Raw genomic sequence first — 22814 nt, 5'->3', positions numbered from 1 at the left:
TTTTTAACTTTAAACTCGATTTTCTCAAAACTTCAATTTTGGACTTGTATTACTTTTCACCGACGGTACAGATTTTTGCGTTGACGCGAATAATATTGACTTTTGGTGCTCTGAAAATGATGGTTCTGTAAATAAGAATATACAATCCCGGTTATAGTCTAACCGGGGTATAGCAATATGTTCTCATAGTCCCGGTTTAGACAATTAAAAATATCTAAAAAAAATCTTGAGCCCTCGGCAAAACTTGACTAAGCCTTGGGGTAACTCGGCGAAAGTATATAGACCTAATATAGACAGTAAATAGTACGTCACATGCCTTTATTTTTTCCTACCATTTGCTGCATGTATATTTTAATACTGGCAACTTCGATCGAAAAATTGCTGTCGTGCGTGAAGTTCGCAACATGTGATGTTTCGTAAAAAGTGTTAATTTTTTACGAAAAGCAAATTAATTTCGGATCAATTTGTGTTTAATAGTGTATTTAAATACTGCAGTGAGTGTTTCGTGCTGTGTGAATTGTTTTACGGTGTGGATATCCATTGAAAAATGCATGGATAAGGCCGTCTCTTGAGGTTGTAAAGGTTAGTGCTTTTTTCATCTGTTGTTTGTCTTAAAATAGATTTCTGTGCGGGTCGTAATGATATTTCAGTTTTGTTTGTGTAATACATTCATGTGACTTTTCAGTTTTTTCATGGGACCTTGAACTAGAAATCTGTATCACAATTTTTTCGTTATCAAGGTTAGGTCGTGGAGCGCGCGCGATGGGCCACAACAATATTGTTTGTTTTGCTTCGATATAATGAAGAATATCAGTTTATGTTGTTGAAAAAGTGCTGTGCGGTCTATTGCAGGTGTGTTTTAGAGGTTAGTTACTGATTAAAAGGTCCGGGGGAAAAATACCACGGTTCCGGGACATAACCTAAAACGTGTTGATAATAGTGCACTTTTTTCGCGAATTACCGTTATCTGTAGTGAGACGGCGCGTGGGGTAGAGCAGGCACGCGTTTTGTGTTTAAATCACGTGGTGTTTGTTACGTTTTGGTCTATTTGCCATTTTGGTGGAGAAGTTTTAGTCGTTATCTCGGACATGTCGGTGTCGTGTTAAGATTGCGGATATCTGTGCGAAAGTGTTTATATCTATCCTATCGCGACACATGACGCGTGAACTTACCGTTTTGATGTTATATTTAATGCTTAACTTCTATTAATTTGTTATGTTGTTATAATGTTTGTATAACCTATTACCTTGTGATACTATTTATGCAAAACAAACAATTCATAGATAAAATACCATATTATGGTTATTTAATTGCCAGTATGTTACCAGTAGCTGCACCCAAATATGTATTTTCATAGGATCTCATTATGGTAAGAATGGAAATTCATAAAACCTGGGGTAGTTATAAAGGCGACATTGAAGCAATTCATCTAAAAAAGCAATATTGCTATTTTGACCTTTGTTTGCATTGTGCACATACTTTTATATGCGAAATTGTTTGCATTGTGCACATACTTTTATATGCGCAATTTTTTTTTAAATGAATTGCTTCCATGTGGCCTGTTTGACTGCCTGGTCTGCCAAAGAATTGAGTCAACAAAATGAGAGTCCCTCTGTAATGTTATTTACACTTCACCTTTCTATCAGCGGACAATAAAACAATGGCAAGGGTTTTATCCCTTTGATTGGGGATTTACCGACTATCTATATCATTGATGGACTGGTAACTTGTTACCATTTGCTGCATCTAGGACTTCATTGAAGGCAGTCAATGAGGGTAGTTACAGTGGTCCTGTCTTTTATCATGTGGGTTGTGGGGTGGATTATTAACCTCATTAACCCTGGTGTCAGGGTTGTTATTGAGCCGCCAAAGGCCCCTGACATGGCTCTTGTAACAACTACGTACTTACACCAGTAAGTAGTAACCAGAACCAAAGGCTTAACATGCCTTCTGAAGCACAGGTCTGTTGTCTTATGTGTCATTGTCTTGCTTTTTAAACATAGAGAGGTTCAAACTCCGGTACTGTTCAAAGAGTTATTTATCAATAGTGCGATTTTCACTAAAAAAGCTTCCTCGATTATATATGGCAATACAGCTCCCCTATCACACTGGTCTTACAAAAAACTTGTGAATCAATACCAGTTTATTTTACAAAAATAAAATACAATAGCAGTATAGGAAGAAGTGAAAACAAGGGTCTAAAAAGGCCACATTGTTGCAATTCATCCAAGAAAGCAATATTGCTGTGTGACACTTTGTTTGCATTGCGCACTTACTTTTATATGCGCAAATGTCAAATTGCAATATTGCTTTTTTGGATAAATTGCTTCGATGTGGCCTTTTTAACCCCCCAGTTCTAAGTTCCAACAGTGTATTTGGAAATTCTATTGCATAAAAAACATAATTATTTGTCATATTTATTATACATTAACAAGTAAAGTAATTAAATATTACTTAAATTGTGTAATGTATATGAGTAATGATGTAATAAAATGATTGCAAATATGGAATGGGGAACATTTAATAAAATATTAAGATCAGTTCAGTATGATTTTTCTTGATATGCCTTATACATTAGCCTCAGGAGGTACACACAATTTAGGGAACTCTTCAAGCGCTAACAATGTTCCAATCAAGTGTGTTTTAACCACCCAATTTGGTTGTTATTGCTCAGTCAATGCAAAGGTTTTAATTAGTTCAGTCTTAGTTTGGTTCAATTCCTCCATTGTTTACTACTTGGCCAGACAAATAGAAAATGCTTAGGGCTTTCACCCGGCAGTACAAGATCAGAGTCAACTAGATTTGAATTAAATATTCTAAAGACTTATTTTCATATTATGAAAGTAGTTTCGTAGTATTTACCAAGGTTGTGGGATCTTTAACATGTAAATAGTTGAGGATAAGTTCAACACCTTACCTTGAAGCCTCAGGTTTTAAGTGACAAGTGAGAAATTGTCCTTATATTTAATAATCATTTAATGAAGGATATTGATTTGGTTGGTTCAAACAATTTTACTATTTTTTTGTTTGTATTTTGATCATTCCATTATGATGGCAACTGACAGTTTGTTGTGATATGACAATGGTCAGCTGATTGTCAAAGTGATAGGATGAAATATGGCCAGTGTTATGGTATTTTTTAAGAAATGAAAGCGATGACCACAATGTTTTGGGTTTAGAGAGACAGAAAAAAATAATGATTAACATTTTTTTATTTGTTAATTATTTATTAATGTCAATTTAATATTATCTTGCTGCTAAAATGTTCTGGGTCTAATTTAAATAAAAAATAATTACTTTATTATATTTACTTTATTTGAATTCACTATTATTTGCTAAATTAACATTAATGTGCCAATAAAAATAAAAACAGATATTTTGAATTTTTGATACTGTTGAGTGGAATTTTCTAAAACTTTTTTCAAGATTATTTTAGTCTTTAGGTCAACCTAGAAACTGAAATTCATAATAAACAATAACAAAAAAAATTAGGACTAATTACTTAGACTAGATAATAATATTATATTTGATATTATTCTGTTAGACCAGATAATAAAACAAGTGTGATTGATTATGTTTCGTTATCTTTTTGATGATATATTACTTATTATTAAAAATATTAATAAATAATTAGGTATATTGCCAAAATAACAAACAAAGAAGCACTTGACTCTGTACTTAATGGTATGAATGATTCTAAACATGTTAGCTAGCCACTTTAAAACAAATGAAAATAGTATTATAAATATATTATATTACATAATGAGTAATAACCCTAAAGTTCGAGTACATGTACATATGCACATGAATAAATTGACTCGCGCCCGTAATTCCGAATGGGATAGGCAGGACCACAAGTAAGAAGACATCTTGCAGACACTTTTGGCACCTACAAAGTCCTAAGATGGACATGTTGACATGTGATGTCGCCCATATAATGGTCCATTATGTTGTTTGTATACTAAGTATTCTATGAGGGTAAAACCACACTCCAGACACTATGCAAAAATCTACCGCGTAAGTTCGTACTAGACAGACGGTTCGCGCGCTTTCCCGCATACTCCTTAGCGGCGTCGGTCGGCCATATTTAGACTAAAGTAAGACCCAGAGGAGGTGAAGTAAATACGAATCAGTGCGGGGCGGAGACTTACCCTTTATAACACAGACCTCCAAACTGTTTTGCACCATACAAGAGGAGTGTGATCAAAACCCTGTCATCACGGCATGATCTTGCTGCAGATCTGTATGACTAAGAAAATTAATACTTTACTAGTATCTACAAATAACTCACACAAATAAGCTCACGACTACATCTCAATGGGGTAGTCAGACGTACATCCATTGCCAGACAAACTAAGTACCCGCACCTCACCGAACTTTCTGTTAGACCTACGTGATTGGTCGTGAGCCGTATCGCTGTCTGCAATGGTCTAGCTAACTATAAATAACCCAGTTATATAAAATGAGCAAAATGATTCCGTGCTTCGGAGGGCACGTGAAGCTGTTGGTTCCGGCTGTTAGCCGTAAAACACCCCCACCAACCCACAGTGGTGCCTCTCCGGTTGATTGAGGGGAGGCCTGTGCCCAGTAGTGGGTCGTATATAGTCCGTTTATGTTATGTTTTATAAATTCCATCGTTTAACATAAAGAATATCCGTTTCCAGATATGGAGTCACACGTCCTGAACACATACCACCAGGCTCGGTACCGCTCCATAGGTCACAATATACTCCGCAGCGAGTCTGAAGCCCGGACTAGCACGGAGTACGAACAGCCCAACCCCGAGTACCAGCAGTATGGACAGTACTGGAATGGCCATGACTGGAGCCGGAATCAGACAGTGAGTATACTATACTATACATGCAATAGAAATGTACTTTATTGCACACAACATACAAAACAAGTTTTACACACATGGACGAAAGGTGCAGTACAATCTGGCGGCCTTATTGCATATCATGCGCACACACAGACACACACACACACACGCACACACACATAATACATCATGGTATAATAAACAAGGTATGCTCAAAAGTGACAGCTAACATTTCAAGGTTAGCCGCGCTGACTCTCGATCTCACGCGACGATCTCTCGTGACGCGCGATCTCATCCAAAATAAATTACCTACCCACGAGTAATGTTTCTAATTTACTTTTTTTAAATTAAAATTTTGAACTTTTAGTAAAAGATACATAAAAAAATATTTACGTAATCATAATCATAGTTTTGATGAATTTTATACATGTAATATGTGTCAAGTCAAGTGACAGTAATTAAGTACCTACGTTAGTCAGTAATTTGCTTAATTTTCAATAATAAGAATAAAGTCATTGGAATGTTGGAGATCCTAATTTAAATGGTAATACTCATGTAACAACTACGTCATCAAACTGCTAGCAATGGCGGCTTTTCGTAGGATTGAGCATACCTTGTTTTATTATACCATGCTATACATATCGTCACTGGGAAGGCAAAAATACGTAAGCGCCAAAAAGGCCATTTCACGAAGAAGCCGTTTAAAGTCGTAAAACCGAAAGTCCTTTCGAAATCCGAACCCTATTGTTAATGTGTCTGGAAATTTCGGCCGCAAAGTTTCTTTTGTTTTTTATTTTCTATGTCTAACAATACATTGCCCTTTACATCGTCCTTTGATAGACAAGGATGGAGAATGCTACACCGACAAGAGCGTGGCTTTTAAATTAGTGATGAACAATACATATCATAACATGGACTACCATTTAAGGATATTTTGGCGCATACGTAATAAATAGCCCTTAAGTACTAAGTCAGAAGGTTCCAATGCCTCTCGCATTCCGTGGACCGTCTTTTAGGAACCTCTGTTCTGAGACCTTTTAATAATTACAAATTAAAATACACTAAATGAGGATTTTTTTATCTTATTAATCTTTATTATGTATAAATTGACATAAAATTAAAAGCGATTTTGTTTCACTTCAGATAAACATGACGCGAAGTCAAAACACAAGTTCTGATGAGGAGGAGAATATAGAAGTCCAAGAGTTAACATATGAGGATCAACCTTCAGACAGTGTCCAAGTGTCAGAGACGGACAACCCTGAGGAACAAGTACTTGTGGAAGGAGCAGACTATGATGTCATACAGGTATTCGCTGTCGACCCTGACCTTGACATGGAAGCTTCTACAGATGACGAGGAATGTGACGACTTTGCTATCAAAAGCCCTGTCGCTCAAGAGTCACTCGAGCCAGAATATCCACAAGAAGAAAGTCCACACAGAAGGTCGCTCAGCGACAGCCAAGGAATAGATGGATTAAATTTCAATCTTGACACTCCAGTAGTTTCAAATGTCGACGAATATTTCATTAAAGAGGACATAGATAAGGATATTCTGGCGGTGAAAGACGAACCCGTCGTGAAAGACGTAGATGAATACTTTATTAAAGAAGAAAAACACAAACCACCAAATGTAGATGACTTCTTTATAAAAGAAAAATTGCCAGACCATCCGCAATTTGAAGTTCCTAAGACGGTAAACGTAGAAGAGTTCTTTGTCCAGACGCCGAATATACCTCAAATTGTAATAGAACAAAACATAATAGATCAAAATGTAGGTCAAAATGTCATAGATCATAACATTATAGATCAGAATCCTATAGATCAAAACATTGTACACCAGAATGTCGTAGATCAAAACATTATAGATGAAAATGGCGTAGATGAAAATGTTATAGATGAAAACGTAATAGAGCAAAATGTCATAGACCAAAACATAGATCAGGATGAAGTCCATGAAGAGGAACCAATTAACGAATCCGATTTGGAGGTTCTGCCGAACATTGAGGATTTGAAGAGGTTTCTTCTAGAGGATATGACTTATACAAAGTTCAAAAGCGCACAACGATCATGTTCATTACCACAGTCACCGATGCACAACATTTGTCTAGACATAGACGATGCCAAAACTTGTCTAAGCTTCGAGGATTTGAACCTAGATCTGTCTGACTTGACATTCGATAATGAGAAAGATAGGTCTGCCAACAGTTCCAAAAGCGACGACGTTCCACGCGCTCTGACAGACGAAGATGTAAACAGCTTCTTAATAACAAGCAAATCTGAAACAAAGGAAAAATCTGAGGTTATAACTGAAGATGACCTAAGCCATCAAGATATGGAGATTGAACATCCAGTGGAATCCATTGTGAATCCAGTTATAATTCCTCAGGTTAAGACACCCGTAAAGTTACCAGAAGTGAGAACGTCTACACCTATAAAACCTACTCCACCAAAATCGACCGTCCTTAACTTTTGCATTGAAAAAACTACAGCTAAGAAAGAGAAAGGTGATGTGAAAGCAGAGCCGGACGACTTTGTGGATGTAGAATCCTGTAACGACACTGTCATACCGGTGTTGGAAGCGAACAACTTGAACTCGCTCTTGGAACAGTTCGAGGCGACAGAAAAACTGAACACAAAGCCGAAAAAAGTGATCAAAAGTGAAGAACCAAAAGTGAAAAGTGTGAGTTTGACAAACGGTATGCGCTTGCAGGACGCCGGCGTTCAACTGAACAAGACGAAAATGCGACAGATCCTGGTAAGTATTCCGTTTTGAATTTCCCTCAGGTCCGTTTAAAAGTGCGGTCTGTATCTCAAAACGTAATTGCAGATGCCGTCGACTGTTAACGCCACAGTCAGGAGATCGCCCAGTCCAGTGCACTCGGACCACGACTACTGCTCGTCTAAAAAGCGGTTCAGTCTGCCCAACATCAAGAGCGGACAGAGCCTCCTCAAGCCAGAGGTGCTCTCCAGTAACAGCCGCATTCTCAGTTCGCGGCACCGCTCGTGCAAAAATAAAAAAGTAGTGTACGCCCTCAGTAGTGACGACGAAAGTGAAAAAAACAATAAAAACAAAAAACCAGGTGATGATAATGACATTAAAATGAAAAAACCTAGTGTGAAACAAACTGTTAAAGTCATAGCGCCACCGACACGTAAAAAACTCTCACCAGTGCACAGTGCGTCGAACGATTTTAAAGATAAAGATAAAAGCAACAGTTCTGTGATCGTCAAAGATGCTTGTAAAGCAAGTGATACTCCCTGTAGTCAAAATTCTAACGGTAGCATTAAGTTAACTATTAAAAATAAATCTGAAGTTATTCTCAACTGTGATGTTAAAGACTCTCAGAAAGATAAACCTATTGAAAAGTGTAAGTCTAGTTTGAGTGAAAAAACTGAAACAAAAGCTAAAGTAGATGCTCAGAACAATATAAAAAATAAAAGTGTAAAAAATATTAAAGAATTAGATAGCAACAAAAAAAGTGTGAGTAGTATAGAGAACTGTACCAATGTAGTGAAAGAAGAAGCCCGTCCAAAAGCGGAACATTTTTACACAGCACTTTTTAGTAACAAACAAGACGTCCAGATTCCTCAGGTCTTACAGGTTAAACCCGAGAAACGATCATTTGAAGAAGAAATTAGTATAGTAACTAAAATTCCGAACAAAAATGACGTAGAACAACCACAGAAAAGGAAGAAATTGAACTTACGAGAGTATAAGATGAGAAGGTGTGTCAGTTCAAACAACAGTTCCGCGCAAGTCAGCCCAGAAGCGATATTCCCGGACATGCCTAACCCATTTAACAACGATAAGACACCTAAATGTATAGCTAACCAAATACCACCCAATGGCATGACAAGTAAAGCTGAGCAATCCAACGAAGCTCCTAAGAAAATTTTCGATCCAATTAGAGAAGCTTCTAGGAAAATCCTAATGAATACTAAAAAACAGAAAGCAGAGGCCATGAGGAAGAGAGATGAGGACATAGTCATGAGCAAGATACCGAAAGTTGAGAATTTAGAACTGCAGCCACTGATTAGCGATGCTGAGATGTTGAAAATCGTAGGAATGGCACCAGTAGAATCAAAGCCTGTCCCTATGGAAAAGCCCCAAGTCCCTGCAGAATTTGAAGAAATTGTAATGGTCAGCATTGGAACTAACACAGATGAAAACGTTTTCAAAGAACTAGAAAGCTCTGTGCAGAGAAGACAGTCTCAATCACCGACAGACGCTAAATCTCTCATCAATTTCAAGATAAAGAAGTCTGACCACGTTCTGAAACAAAACGTGTTTGATTCCTTTAAGAGAGATAAAAAGAGTCCTGTTGATGACAAGAAAGCAGAGACCAAAATTGACAGAGCACGCTACAAGGACATAACGGCTGCGTTGAAGAGCGTCGAGAAACAAGTCGACACTATTTCTAGCAATTCTCTTTTCGCAAGCATACAAGACGTCGTTATGAAAAAGGCGCCTGAAAAAATTACCGAACGCAAATGTAGCGAGAAACGTTCTAAATCGAACTCTCCTAAGCGAAAAGCGCCGTTGGTCAAGGCGACAATCGTACGCGAATACGATGTTAAAGCTGACCATGGAGAAGACAAAATTATATTGCATTTAGGTAAAGACAGACCCAAGCCGGAGCATGCCACTATAATCACTCAAACAGACCCAGATCCAGAGTTCACTGAACTGGTCACTTTGCCAGAAACGAAACAGAAAACTCCTCCACGCAAGCGAAACGACAGCGATATGTCGATGTCTAGCGAGAGCAGTCCTGTGCGCAAGGACGCTCCAAAGACCGAAGTGGAGAAACCTAAGGAACGTCACGCGCGGTCAGAATCTAAAGGCAAACGATCACGATCGAAAGAGAGATACGAGAAATATCGTCGTTCGAGGTCTAGAAGCCGCAGTCGGAGACGTCGAAGGTCACACAGTAGGAGCAGATCGCGTTCCCGTGGGCGCTTCAGGCGTTATCGTCGATCAGATTCGCCGTATAGACGGAAACGTCGCTCTAGGTCGCCTTATAGACGACGATCTCCATCTACAAGGAGAGACCGCTCAAGAGAGGATCGCTCCAGAGAGTACCGCTCTAATAGATCTAGATCAAGAGTAGAGGCACGCTCTAACAGTCCGATTAGGAAGAAGAGTCCGCAACATAACGGGGAGCGAAAGACGAAGACTAAATCCATGACGCCACCGCCGAGGAAACCCACGATTTCCGAAAGCTCAGATTCGTCTTCTAGGTGAGTTTGTTTGACTGCTGTTTGCGAATTTTGTATTCTTAGCATCTGAAGTAGTTACATGACCTACCCTGCTATTGGTTTATTCCCCTTCGCGTGGGAAGGGCAGATTGGCAGTCGTTCAAATCTTCAGATTAGCTAAACGGATCGCGGAATAAAAATGGGATACATGTTAAGGAGATAAAATACGGTCTTCGATAGTAGTCTCACTCTAGAACTTGAATTATGAATTTATTAACTGATCAAAATCATTTGTCGTTTAATACCATAGTGAACGGTCCACTACAAAATATTTTGCACGAGAACTATATCACGGCAAAGATAGCGGCATTCTCGTATAAACTTACCTTAAAATTAAATATGCGGTATTGTTGCCTGAGAAAAAAGACATAAAAAATATGAAATAGACGGCCTTCACTGGCCTTGTAGACAATTGATTCGCGAAAAACGAAATGTTGACCGAAGGCTTCATATTTTGCACTAAAAAATGAGTTAAGTCGGTCAATGGGCTGCTTTTAACTAAAATGAGATTTTTTATCTAGCTCACTGACATAGTACACTGGAGATTAGATAGACATCGCTTTATCGCGCCATTCATATTAGTTATCAGACAGATTTAGAGTACAGAGGGTTCCCATCTTGTTCCTAAGAGATCTTGTCTATGATATTTTGTAGCTTCTTAAAAAGTCTTTTATAGTATAAACTTTTGTTTCTTTATGTAAATAATAATATTAAAGTATTTTATTTATATGTGTGATTAATTATGGTGGCTGAGAGAAAAAGGTGATGTATGTTAAAAATTCACGTTTTTTAAAAACATACAAAGTTTTCTTTTTCAATTATACTCATTATTATTAGTGCTCTTTGTCGTACATGACGCGTTTTTAACTACCGTGTATTGCGTGATATTTGTTTTATTTAATGAAGTATAGGAGATGGTAGTCGTGGTAGCCCAGTATGAAGAACGCTTGAGTCACACTGTGAGGTCGCCAATTCGAATCCAGCACGGGCCTAAACTTGGACCCACATAATCGGGAAATGCGTTTCGGAGGTACATAAGCTAACCTGTACTGGGCTGGCTTTCCCTTCGCTGGTTGGAAGGCCACATAAGCAGTCACTTCTGTAAAAGACAGGATCTGTCAAATCTTCAGTAGGCTCTGCACGGTAACCGCGCCGCACGCGCTGTGTGTGTGACGTCTGACGTTATACGATTGAAGACTAAAGTATGTCTTGAGGGGGCTGAGGAAAACCTAGCTCAGCCGCATGAGTCATGTCAGGGGCCTTTGGCGGCTCAATAGTAACCGTCAGAAGACACGATAGAAGATGAAGCCGCTGGTGGAAAGCGGAGTGTTGCCGTTCTATACGTAGTATTATTCCTTACTCTTTGCCAGAGTCATTCTAAATGTAACATTTCCATCATCTTCTCGTTACAGTTCTTCGTCGTCGAGTTCTTCAGACGAGTCGAGGAAGTCGCGACGGTCGAGCAGTTCTTACCGCCGGGATGACTATCGGAAGAAGGGGTACCGCAGTCCTTACAGCTCGGAAGACAGGTCAGTTACTTGCCTTTATCTAAAAAGGGACTGAAGGGTCACATAAAAGCAATAGGCTAGTTTCCAATAGTTTCCAACTAGTCAAATCAGTTACTTATTACTAAACGTCAAAGACGAAATTACTATGAAATTTGTCATGGTATAAGAATACCTGGAACCTGTTCGACGGCACAAATTCGGACCTTATCCAGGATCCCTCGCGGAGGGTCCCTGGCTTTGACTCCAAGCGAAAAATCTGGACACGACTGAACCGGTGTAGGACCGACTATGGAAAGTCAAACCATCACCTATGTAAATGGGGCTTAAAGGAGTCACCATACTGTGAATGTGGTCACCCGGACCAAACCATATCTCACATAGTGAACGAGTGCCCTCTGCACCGGTTCCCAGGTGGTATAGCCGAGCTGCATTGTGTGACGGATGCAGCAGAGACTTGGTTAAGGGAGCTTAAGCTGGATATTTGATCCAAGCAGGATATTTGTCTGGCATACGCAACAACAACCTGGAACCTGGCAGAGGGCAGCAGTAACTCAGTACTATTCAGAGGCGGAGGACAGGAGTCCTAGTACGGCATTGAAATAGACTATTCTGTGCGTCATCCCACTTGCGTCGGACAGAGTACTGCGGGGCGGAAGGCAAGAGGGAAACCACTGCCCTATTTTCCCCTAAAAACCGTAGCATGGAAAATGCTGCACCTACAAGATCGTGGCTCTTAAATTGATGATGATGATGATAAGAATACCAGATATGCTCAATCCTATGACAACCCGCCATTGCTAGCCCATTGATGACAAGAGTTACCACTGTGATACCATTAAATTGGTATCTCCAACATTCCGAGGACGTAAATTTTGTTATTGAAAATTAAGTGAATTACTGACTAATGAATTTGATTAAAAATCATTAAACTGTAAGTAAATCTTTTATTAAAAAATAGTTTAAAATTAGTCGTGGGTAATTTATCTTGGCAATGGCCCGATAACGTAGTTAACAAGCGCCATCTAACGAGGTCTTGAAACCTTTTATTTTTTAATTTTAAAAAAGGTTCCCATTATAAATTGTTTCCATATTTAAAAATCTTAAATATTTATATGTTTTCAACAGATAAAATGTCGGACTTTTACACAAATTTTCACGATAGAAAAAGTTTTCTAAAGGGTCATCATTATTTTTTCTTATTGTCTCCAGAGAGAGCAACACCCCAGTTGAAGAGCGTCGGATAGTGTTCGTTGGCAAACTCGAGAAGGACATAACCAAGTTGGCCCTCCGGTCTCAGTTCTGCAAGTTCGGGCCTGTCATGGAAGTGAGGCTGCATAGCAAGGAGGATGGGTGAGTTTGTATCATGATTCTTGGATTTTAACAACCAGCAGCGATAACGTGCGTAACGTGATAAAATTATCGATCGATTCAATAAATTTTCTCGAAATCGAGAACTTTGCCACACACACATGCGTGTCACGTGATTTTGTTCGTATTTTGACAGAACCACACTACTTATTTGGGCTCACATATTAGCACCAATCGACAAAACGACATAATTATGTCGTCAGAATTAATAAAATGTCATTTTCATAAAGCTAATGTTATGTTTTATGTCAGGACCCGCTACGGATTCGTGACATACCAACGCGCGCACGACGCATGGTCAGCAGTAGAAGCAGCCAGCTCGTTCCCGCAGTACGACGTCGGCTTCGGCGGGCGCCGCGCCTTCTGCAGGCAGAGCTACGCTGATCTCGGTGAGTGCACACAAGCTTAAACCCACGCCCGTTATCCCTAACCAGTGAGGAGTGGGCTGATCCAAAAGTTATCTCTGGGGTTACACCATATCGAAGCAATTCACACATAAGGTCACTGTGGTCCTGTGGTTTACCGGTTTAAAGCGCTGGTTCAAAACCCGGCACCGGACTTGCACCAATGAGTTATTAATCTATCTTAAGTTCTGTTTTCACTAATACAGTTGGCTCGACCATTATAGACGGCGATACGGCTGCCACGTTGGTCTAACAGAAAGCTCGGTGAGGTGTGAGTGGGTACTTAGTTCATCTTGCGATGGAAGTACCTCTTCCCCAAATGGGACATAGTCGACAGCTTATGTTATAACCTTCCAATTTTCCCCCACAGATGGCCTAGAAGCGAAGTACACAGAGAGTGCCTTCCACGGCCAGGCGGCGCCGCCACCACGCCGTGATGACGACATGTCCTTCGAACAAATGCTGTTAGAGATGAAGAAAACTCTCAGCCAACGCAAGGGTGACAAAAAGGAAGACAAACCTTGACGATTGCTCACAAGATTGACGATTGTGTGTCGACACGAGGTTTTGTTACACATACATGCTAGATACTTGGTAAGGAACGGATCAAATCTGTATGCTACTGTTTACGACGAAAAAATGCACGATTCATATGGGATCTACACTGTTATCTGTAATTAACATTCGTTAGCAACACGGGACCGAGACTGCGTCTAAAAGATTGTTTCGTATAAAATATAAAATATTGGGCCTAGGTTATTACCTTGTGTCACACGTGGCTTCTCTATAGAATTTTCTAAGAAAAAAAAGATACATTACGTCTATAAAACTTAGACTATTACGTTTAGGCGGACAGAGTTACGAATCGTAAGAAAATATCGCGTAGTAGCTTCTTATATTCGAGTCTTTAGATATAATAATTATGTCCTTAAAGTGATAGTTTCCCAGTCGAACGCCTTCCATTCTTCAGACATGTCTGAAATGCTAAGCTGAATTTTATATTTACTCCTTTCACTCATGAACAAGAGTGAAAACAAGGAAACAAACCGTATCAGAAGAGTAACATAACAATTGGTCCGAAAATCATGTCGTTATGAATGAAAATCTTTGAATTTCCTATGTTTGGTCAGCATGATTGATAATACAGTATTTTCGCGGGAAAATAGCTCATTTTTATTTCAAGTACATATTCTATGTCGCGTCGGGCGATTTAGTTTGTTCATTAGTTATGTGGTGTAACAAAACTTATGCTATACCAGGGAATTTCTGTTTCTATCGAGTAATTTTGTATGTAACGTTAGTGCAATCGACAAAGACACTTCGTTTAGATTATACTTTGCTCACACCGTACCTATTCCTTAGTATACTTTAGTACATCAACATTTAGTTAGTGCTGTAAATACTAGTTTTAATTTACCATAGATTTTGCTTCCTTACATAACTTTTATGTATAATTTACTACCTCTTTCTTATGATATGTCGGCAGTTATAAAATATACTTAGTTTTGTCAAATATTTTTGAAAATAAAACGTGTAAATTGCAGAAATGTAACAAAAAAGAATATAACATTTTTGGATAACGTGTCGTGAAATAAAAAGTTTGAATTAACGAGTTTAATAATAAACGTGTAACGTAACATATGAAGCGTAGTTGACTTTTGAAATAAAACGAAACACTTGGAAATCTATAAAAAAACGGAGACTAGAGGCTTGCTATTTTCATTATAGGTAGAAAAAAATATTTTTCATACGAAGTTTTGTATAAAATACGCATTTTTCAATAACAATCATACGTTCATTTCTTGCTTGTATAGTTATATATATTTTACACTAGTGTCGGCTAATTTCATAATCAAAAAATTGGTCAGAAGAAAATAATCACTTTAATTTCACTGCCTTATTTATCATAAGATAATATTCTTCTTTCGCGTTACCATAAGCCAATAAATATTTTAATTATGTTAAAGTTTTTGTTTGCAATATTGTAAATATATCTCTTTTTAAGTAAAAAATATCTAAAAAAAATCTTTAAGGTAGAATCTAAAAAAAAAAGACTAACTTAGCAACGCTGTTGAAAATGTATGGAATCTATTAACATTCCATTTTTGATGGAGATTTTGGTTTTGTATGGGATAGGATTCCTGCGCTATGATCAGTTTATCACGAATATGAAGTGTTTCAAAAAAGTTTATACCTAAATGATAATAAAAGAACAGTTTTGCTAAGCGTAAATATAAGCGTTTCATAGACTATAGGATTTGGTCGCTTTGAAAAAAGAAATTCATATAAACTTAGATAATAATCAGACTGAGTATCGATAGCTCTCTGGTACGATGGTGAACCAAATCCGATGGTCCAACGAATCATGGTTAGAAACTATACTTCCATTGAGATTGTAAGTGCCAAAATTTGTTATTGCGCGTTCCTACAGTTACATATAACATATATACATTATTCCATAAAAAGTTTATCCAATGTTTTGTATTTTTACAAAATAGTCATATTAATTTCTTAACTTAGACTTTGAAATGTCTGTGGATTGAATGTATAAAAAAAGCTTCCCTTAAGCAAAATTACGTAAAACTCAAAATTAATCCTTTATCGAGTCTTATTGTTTCGTCATAGAATAAAGAACAATATAGAACGGTAACTCTCCACTCCGCACTAATTCGTATCGGGCGCTAAGCTGGATGTACCTCACCCCCTTTGGGTTAGACTAAAGCTAAATGGCTATAAGACGCTAAGGAGTAAGGCGCGGACTGTTTGTCTCGCTTGCACTCACGCGGCGCCGAGATTTTTGTATGGAGTGTCCGGTGTGTGGTTTTGTGCCAATGGCATAACATATCCTATGGAAGTTGGACTTGCAATGGCGGTGAAAAGATACACTAATGATGGCTTATGCGCACAAAATTTAGACCACAGTGCGCAACTGCTTTATACCTACTTTTGTAGATTAGCGTATATGAATTTGAGTTGGAAAAAGTTCCAAAACTTGTCTTGTCTATAAAACATATCATATCCTTAGTAGAGTAATATTGGGGATATTAATTTTGGTACAATGTAGCAACATTGTATTTTATTTATATGTGAAAGATTCCAGTAGATGCCCAATTTAATTTTAGGTTATATCTGTCATTTTCTTATCCGCCGAAAAGGAAAGAGACGAATGGTTGACAGCTGTCAATTTTAAAATTAATGAGTCTGGGAAAGAATGAACGAATCAAATAGGCATTTCGCTGGTATGCAACCCGTTTGACACGTGCTGTCAACTTGATTCTGTCAGGTTGTTTTTTTTAATTTAGCCCATTTGAGGGTCAGGCTAAGATCGTAAGACCATGCTGCCTAGTCTTCAGTACATTCTGTCAGGTTGTAAGCTAGCTAACGTTTCGAAGCGCAAAGGGTTGCTTATTATTTCTGCCTATAATTGTCGTGCCTTCCCCTATACCCGTCTCTTTCCTATTGGATGGATAAGAAAATGACAGGTTTAACTTAAAATAAAGTTGCTGGAATCACCATTAGCAATATGTCCCGGCCAATCCTAAGTATGTCCGAGTGATTAGAATCCACAGACAGGTATTTGACCCCATATTTCACATTCGGATTCCGTAAGTTTATTTTCTTTGTCTATGATCATTAGTTGTGTCATAGCGACTATTTTCTTTGTCTATGATCATAAGTTTTTGCGACATTTGACTGCCAGTTTTGTTACAGGTGTCTCGAACGATAGTGACAATATAGCATGCCGTTTAATATGTCCTTCAAAATTTATATATCTATATTACTGTTCGGCAAAATATTAGTTGAAATTTTCATTGTTATGTTTGGGCGTTAAAAAAGGAATATTGAAACGGCATTGGTTATATTTGTCTTATTTACACTTATGCGTGTGAATATATTAGAAAGAGTCAACTATCGTTTGTTACGTACAGAGGTACATTATTTAGATAATTTACTTATTTGAAATCCTAGTCAATGTTACTAGATATTCTGTTTTTTCGTTGTGATGATATTTATTTTAAGTAAATCTTAAGGATATTTAACTGGATTTTAAGTTTGAAGATAAAAATTTAAAGCAATTACAACTTTTCTGCCAATTTTGACAACTATGGCGGCTTGTATCCATCTACGAAGTGTAACATGTGACATAGCTTAAATAACATGTCGTTCATTTTCGTAAATGTTACGTAACATATTTGAAATAACATGTTTTGTAACATTCAATTGTGGAAAACTGTGTGAAAAAGATGTCGTCGACAGTTACAGAAATAACTTTTATTTTGTTATTTAAAGAAAAATATAGCCATATTATGAACACTTATGCCAATACTCGATATGCTATGAAAGTGTCATCATGGCTCTTAGCATTTAGTTGTTTAGTTGTGAATTTGTTGTAGATTGTGTTATTTGACGCCATGGACTTCCTACCGTGGTAGATAAATATCTCTTGTCGAAATTGTGAGACTTGTTGTGTGACGTTCTATAGACGATCAATTTTAATTGATATCAAGACTGTATAGTCATAGAGGTGCTTATTCCTGTAAAAACCATCTAATTTTATTTTAAGTTATATCTGTCATTTTCTTATCCGTCGAAAAGGAAAGGGACGGGTAAATGACGGCCATAAAATTTATGTAACACACGTCAATTTTAGAAATCTAAAATAACCTTTATAATTTTATTACATTGGCCTTAACACGACAGAATTAAGTTGATAGCGCACGTCAAACGGGTTGCATACCAGCGAAATAATTGTTTGTTTCGTCCGTGTTATTAATTCATTCACTCATTTTAAAATTAAGAGTTGTCAATCATCCGTCGTTTCCCTTTTCGGCGGAAAAATAAATATAGGTATAAATTAAAACAAAATTAGATGGTGTGTACTGGAGTCAGCACCAGTATATCAGTTGCTTTCAATTTATATTGAATAAAAACGGCAGCTTAGACATTGGTGTCGATTCATGCAACCACCAACTTTATTTTAACTTAATTTGACAGGTCTATCTCTTTCTTGCACGTATTGTAAGTGAAGGACGGCAGCTGTCAAACTAAAATTAGGTTATGTTTGTGTCCGCTCGAATAGGCACCATTATTAGGATTGATCAATCTTGTCAATCAAAATTGATCGTCTAAGAGACTTAAGTCTTCAAATGGATATTGTACTTTAGACATTCTCACTACTAAATTGTGTTTCATACTCTTGTCATTACGACTTTAGTACTATAAGTTCAACTGTACATAATTATATGTAATTGGAAATAAAAAATAAATATGGTATTGTGAGCGAACTCTATGCTGTATAACTCTATGGTTAAAAGAAAACATGATTTTGTACGTGAACGCATATTTGGTTTCGTAATTCACTTTAGTTACATGTGTAACTTTTCAAATATTATGTGTAAGTAACATTATAATAGTGTTGTTATTATAATTAATTATGAATAACAGAGTTTGAATAACAAAAATCGAAAAAATCTATACAGCATAGATAACAAAATTTTAATTTAGAATTGGGATACAAACGAACGAATTTATGGTTGCTACGTTAATTAAAATTGAAATGCTTATCACGCTTCAATAAAATTGGAACTTATAGGTTTAGAGATAAGGATAAAACTTGTCCTGAAGTTTCTTAAGTCTTTTTAGGATGACGCGAATCATTAGAAAAAAAAGTCGAAAGCACAAGTATATTTAAAAATAAAAAAGCAGAAAAAAATTGTATAATTTAAAAAATCCTTGAAATGATTTCGCGCCATTTTGAAGAGACCACTGATTTGAGGTTATGTCGCCTCATGTACATTTGGAAAGTCCAGTGTTTAGTATTGATAGTCCTTAGTACATACTTACAGATACAGTGAGAATGTTTTATACATAACGTTGTTGAGAAATAAAGTATTTTGAAGATATTTTTTGTTTTGATTTGAGTACCTACTAAATTACCAGTGTCCCTAAGAACGAGTCAGTGCTATAAAACAATTTTTTGGAGTACCTACTTAGGGGTAAACTTCATGGCCGCACCGCATCTCACTTTCCTACGCTTTTATCCTTTTCTGTCACTCAGAACCGCTATTTGCTAAAGCGAGAAAGAGTGGGAGAGCGACATGCAGTGTGCGGCCACGCAGGCGGAACAAATGCTGTTCTGTGCAGCCAGATATGGTACAACCCTTACCAAACTAAATAGCCTAAAGCCTATAATGGTGGGCAGTGTTATTGTTATAAGTCATCAGAAGACAGTTTGCAGCCACAAAAATATGATTATATTTTTTTTAATTATGATTATATTTTTATGATTAATAAATTATTTTATGATGATTGTTCGAATCCCGGATGGAAATCACTGAATTCGATTTTGCGAGTTTGAATTCATGTTTGTCTGCCTACCCGTTCGGACATATAGGCGTGATGCTACGTTATAATGAACTTTACTGACGTAATGGTGCTAATTCCTGTAAACGCCATCTAATTTTATTATAACTAGGTATATCTGCCATTTTCTTATCCGTATAAAAGGAAAGGGACGGGTAATCAACAAGCATAAAATTTATGGAACACACGTCAATTTTAAGCACAAATCTAAAACAACAGTCTTAAAGATTTTGCATTGGCCAATAACCCGACAGAATTATGTTGACAGCACAACTCAAACGGTTTGCATACCAACGAAATACCTTTTGATTCGCCCGGGTTATTTATTCATTTACTCTATTTATTCTTCTTAAAATTAAGAGCTGTCAATCATTCGTCCCTTTCCTTTTCGGCGGATAAGAAAATGACAGGTATAACTTAAAGTAAAATTAAGAGGTGTCTGCAGGAATCGGGGCCATTACCATCATATTACCAGATGCTACGGCTGTGGCGCCATCTAGTATTCGTTAAAAATAACACATTTTTATAGAAACTAATGAAAGCTCATTGTTGTTACTTGACAGTATTCTGTTACAACGCTAGGGGTCGCTACGTGTGCGATATTTAGAAAGAAAATTCTAACAAAAGTCTAAATCTGACTATATTTAGATCAACTTTTTGAAATAAGATCGGGGTAGGACCTGGGAATTCTACTTACTACTTATTCCTCAGGGCGTCGTTTAGTGGGTCGATAGCGATAAGCGCTGTGAGGGAAATCGTCAACCACGCGCGCGGGGTTGTTTTAGATTTCTGCCTAAATATGACGTGTGTTCCATAAATTTTATTGTCCGTCCCTTTCTTTTTCAGCGGATAAAACTAAGACAATAACTTAAGTGTACAGAAATTAGCACCATTTTCATTCCAAAAGCAGAAAAATTCGTGGTTTTGTTGAAGAAAATGACATCAGAATTTGGTTCATCAGAGATGATCCGTGCTTCGGGAAGGGAAGTTAAACCGTTGGTCCCGGTTACTACTTACTGATGTAAGTAAGTAGTCGTTACGTGAGCCGTGTAAGGGGCCTTTGGCGGCTCAATAGTAACCCTGACACCAGGATTGATGAGGTTGGTACTCCACCTCACAACCCAAACGTTAAAGAAGAATTGGATTTTTAAAAAATGACACTTAACGTGGAATATCTCAAAAGCGAATTTGTTTTTTTTTCTTACATAAATGAAATCCTTTCAACAACTATCGGTACGACTCCGGCACTAATGATCTACTTATAAAATGCCGACATGACATTTCTATCTAATGAGAAACTTTCCAGGCTACGTTACTCAATTACAATATAGATGGCGCTGTAGAGATTTTAGATATGCGTCTTTTATCTTTGTTTTTGGGTACAATTTGAGACCCTTTTTATTAAGCTAAGGCCTACATCTTCCACCCATTATTACGTATTCTGAACAAAATAAAGAGAAGCAATATATGTAGCAACATAATTCTATACACAATGTGATCCAAATATCAAGCAACAATTATATTTATTTTATTTATAAGCTATAATTTTAAAGAGTCTATTTCTATAACAATGGCTTGCCATGTACTATGAAAATAGGGAGGAAGAGAGCCTGGTGATCCGTAACTCGTAACACAGGCATTCCGTCTAGTATGGACACCAGTCTCTCTCACAATATAAACATGTTCACTGTGAGCAGTACTAAGTTTTTACTGTAGGTAATTGTGAGTGAGAAATAAACTTATTTTTAATATTTTATTATTTATATAATGCTTCTGCCATTACATTGTATTTTTGAATAATTATGTACTCGAGTAATGAGAATTTAGGTAATTATCACGTTAATTCTCGACAGCGCCATCTGTATTGTCTCTCATTGCGATCCAGGCACGTTAAGTCGCCCCCCCACGCCCCGCGGCGCGATGTTGTAAATTAGTGTGGTCGCTGGCGGCACTTCCGGAACGTCTGGGAGCACCCTTATCGCTAATTAGCGCCCTAATTGCCCTTGTAGGGTGGGGGCGCAGGAGTGTGGTGGTATTAATTGGTGTTTTCGTATTTTGTTAGGTGTACTGGATGCGGCGTGCGGATTCTTAGATATATAACATAACATAAACAGCCTATATACGTCCCACTGCTGGGCACAGGCCTCCCCTCAATCAACTGGAGTATGGAGCATTTTCCACCACGCTGCACCAATGCGGGTTGGAGGAGGTGTTTTACGGCTAATAGCCGGGACCTACGGCTTAACCCAACGGCTTAACGTGCCCTCCGAAGCACGGAATCATCTTACTTTTCCGGACAATCAGGTGATTCAAGCCTGAAAAGTCCTTACCAAAAGGACAGTCTCAAAAAGTGATTTCGACAATGTCCCCCATCGGGAATCGAACCCAATACTTTAAGACACAAGGCTGTCCAAGGTTAGCTGGAAGAAATCCCAATTAGGGATAAGCTCGCCTATGCTTTATCTAACGATAAATTCTATGTAAATTTTCTTTGTTTTCTAAAGCAATACAGAGTATACAAACAAACAAACACATAAAGCTATAGTCGCGGTTAATCAGCTCGCGACAACAAACACTTCAGAACCGGGACACCGACCCCGTCACCGTCGACGATTTGCCTCATTCACCGCTTCTTCTATCTTGTGGCTTGTGAGGGGGATGACCAACCTCATCAACCCTGGTGTCAGGGTTATTATTGAGCCGCCCCCTGACGTGACTCAAGTAACGACTACATTCAGCGCTTATCGCTATCGATATATCGCGTCGATTAATCCTTTCAAATATTATCCTCTCAGACGACGCCCTGAGCCGAGGATCACGCTCTACTAGTCACCCTCAGGCCTGTCGTCTTAAATGATGTACCTACCTGGTGAGAGCCCTCGGCGCTTCCCATTTGTCCGGCCAAATCTACAATAAGTCACTTCAAAAATAAAAACAAATAATAGCGGGTTTTTACCGCGTTTAAATCAGGGATATGAGACTCCCGATATTTCAACACTGTTGCAAGTGCCATGATCACGGGATGACTAATGACATTGGAGTGGAGTAGGTAGATCCATAATTTTATAAGGGTAAACATAATATGTGTCTA

At 37.8% G+C, this 22814-nt stretch overlaps 1 protein-coding gene and 1 long non-coding RNA gene across 4 annotated transcripts in view; both read left to right on the top strand.

Annotated features, from left to right (window-relative positions):
- The first annotated feature begins 395 nt into the window (after positions 1–395).
- On the top strand, positions 396–19263 carry LOC126376988 (serine/arginine repetitive matrix protein 2). Of its 3 annotated transcripts, none has more exons than XM_050024554.1 (8): positions 396–582; positions 4665–4840; positions 5963–7576; positions 7649–10062; positions 11493–11609; positions 12798–12938; positions 13209–13345; positions 13731–19263. In XM_050024554.1, the coding sequence occupies exons 2-8, from the start codon at positions 4667–4669 to the stop codon at positions 13883–13885; spliced, it is 4752 nt and encodes a 1583-aa protein (XP_049880511.1). In that variant the 5' UTR covers positions 396–582; positions 4665–4666; the 3' UTR covers positions 13886–19263. The 3 variants fall into 3 exon arrangements, with proteins under 3 accessions (XP_049880511.1, XP_049880513.1, XP_049880512.1); XM_050024556.1 differs by lacking the exon at positions 396–582 and adding an exon at positions 712–852; XM_050024555.1 differs by lacking the exon at positions 396–582 and adding an exon at positions 712–865.
- An 834-nt stretch (positions 19264–20097) lies between these two features.
- LOC126377276 (uncharacterized) overlaps positions 20098–22814 on the top strand; it is a 181430-nt gene continuing 178713 nt past the window's right edge. The window contains exon 1 of the long non-coding RNA XR_007567810.1: positions 20098–20133. This is a non-coding gene — a long non-coding RNA (uncharacterized LOC126377276). The remainder of the gene's footprint in view (positions 20134–22814) is intronic.

This window comes from Pectinophora gossypiella, chromosome 22, assembly GCF_024362695.1.
Source record: "Pectinophora gossypiella chromosome 22, ilPecGoss1.1, whole genome shotgun sequence".
NCBI classification, from domain to species: domain Eukaryota; kingdom Metazoa; phylum Arthropoda; class Insecta; order Lepidoptera; family Gelechiidae; genus Pectinophora; species Pectinophora gossypiella.
Note: the sequence above shows the minus strand (reverse complement) of the source record. Positions and strands in the feature narration are given on the sequence as shown.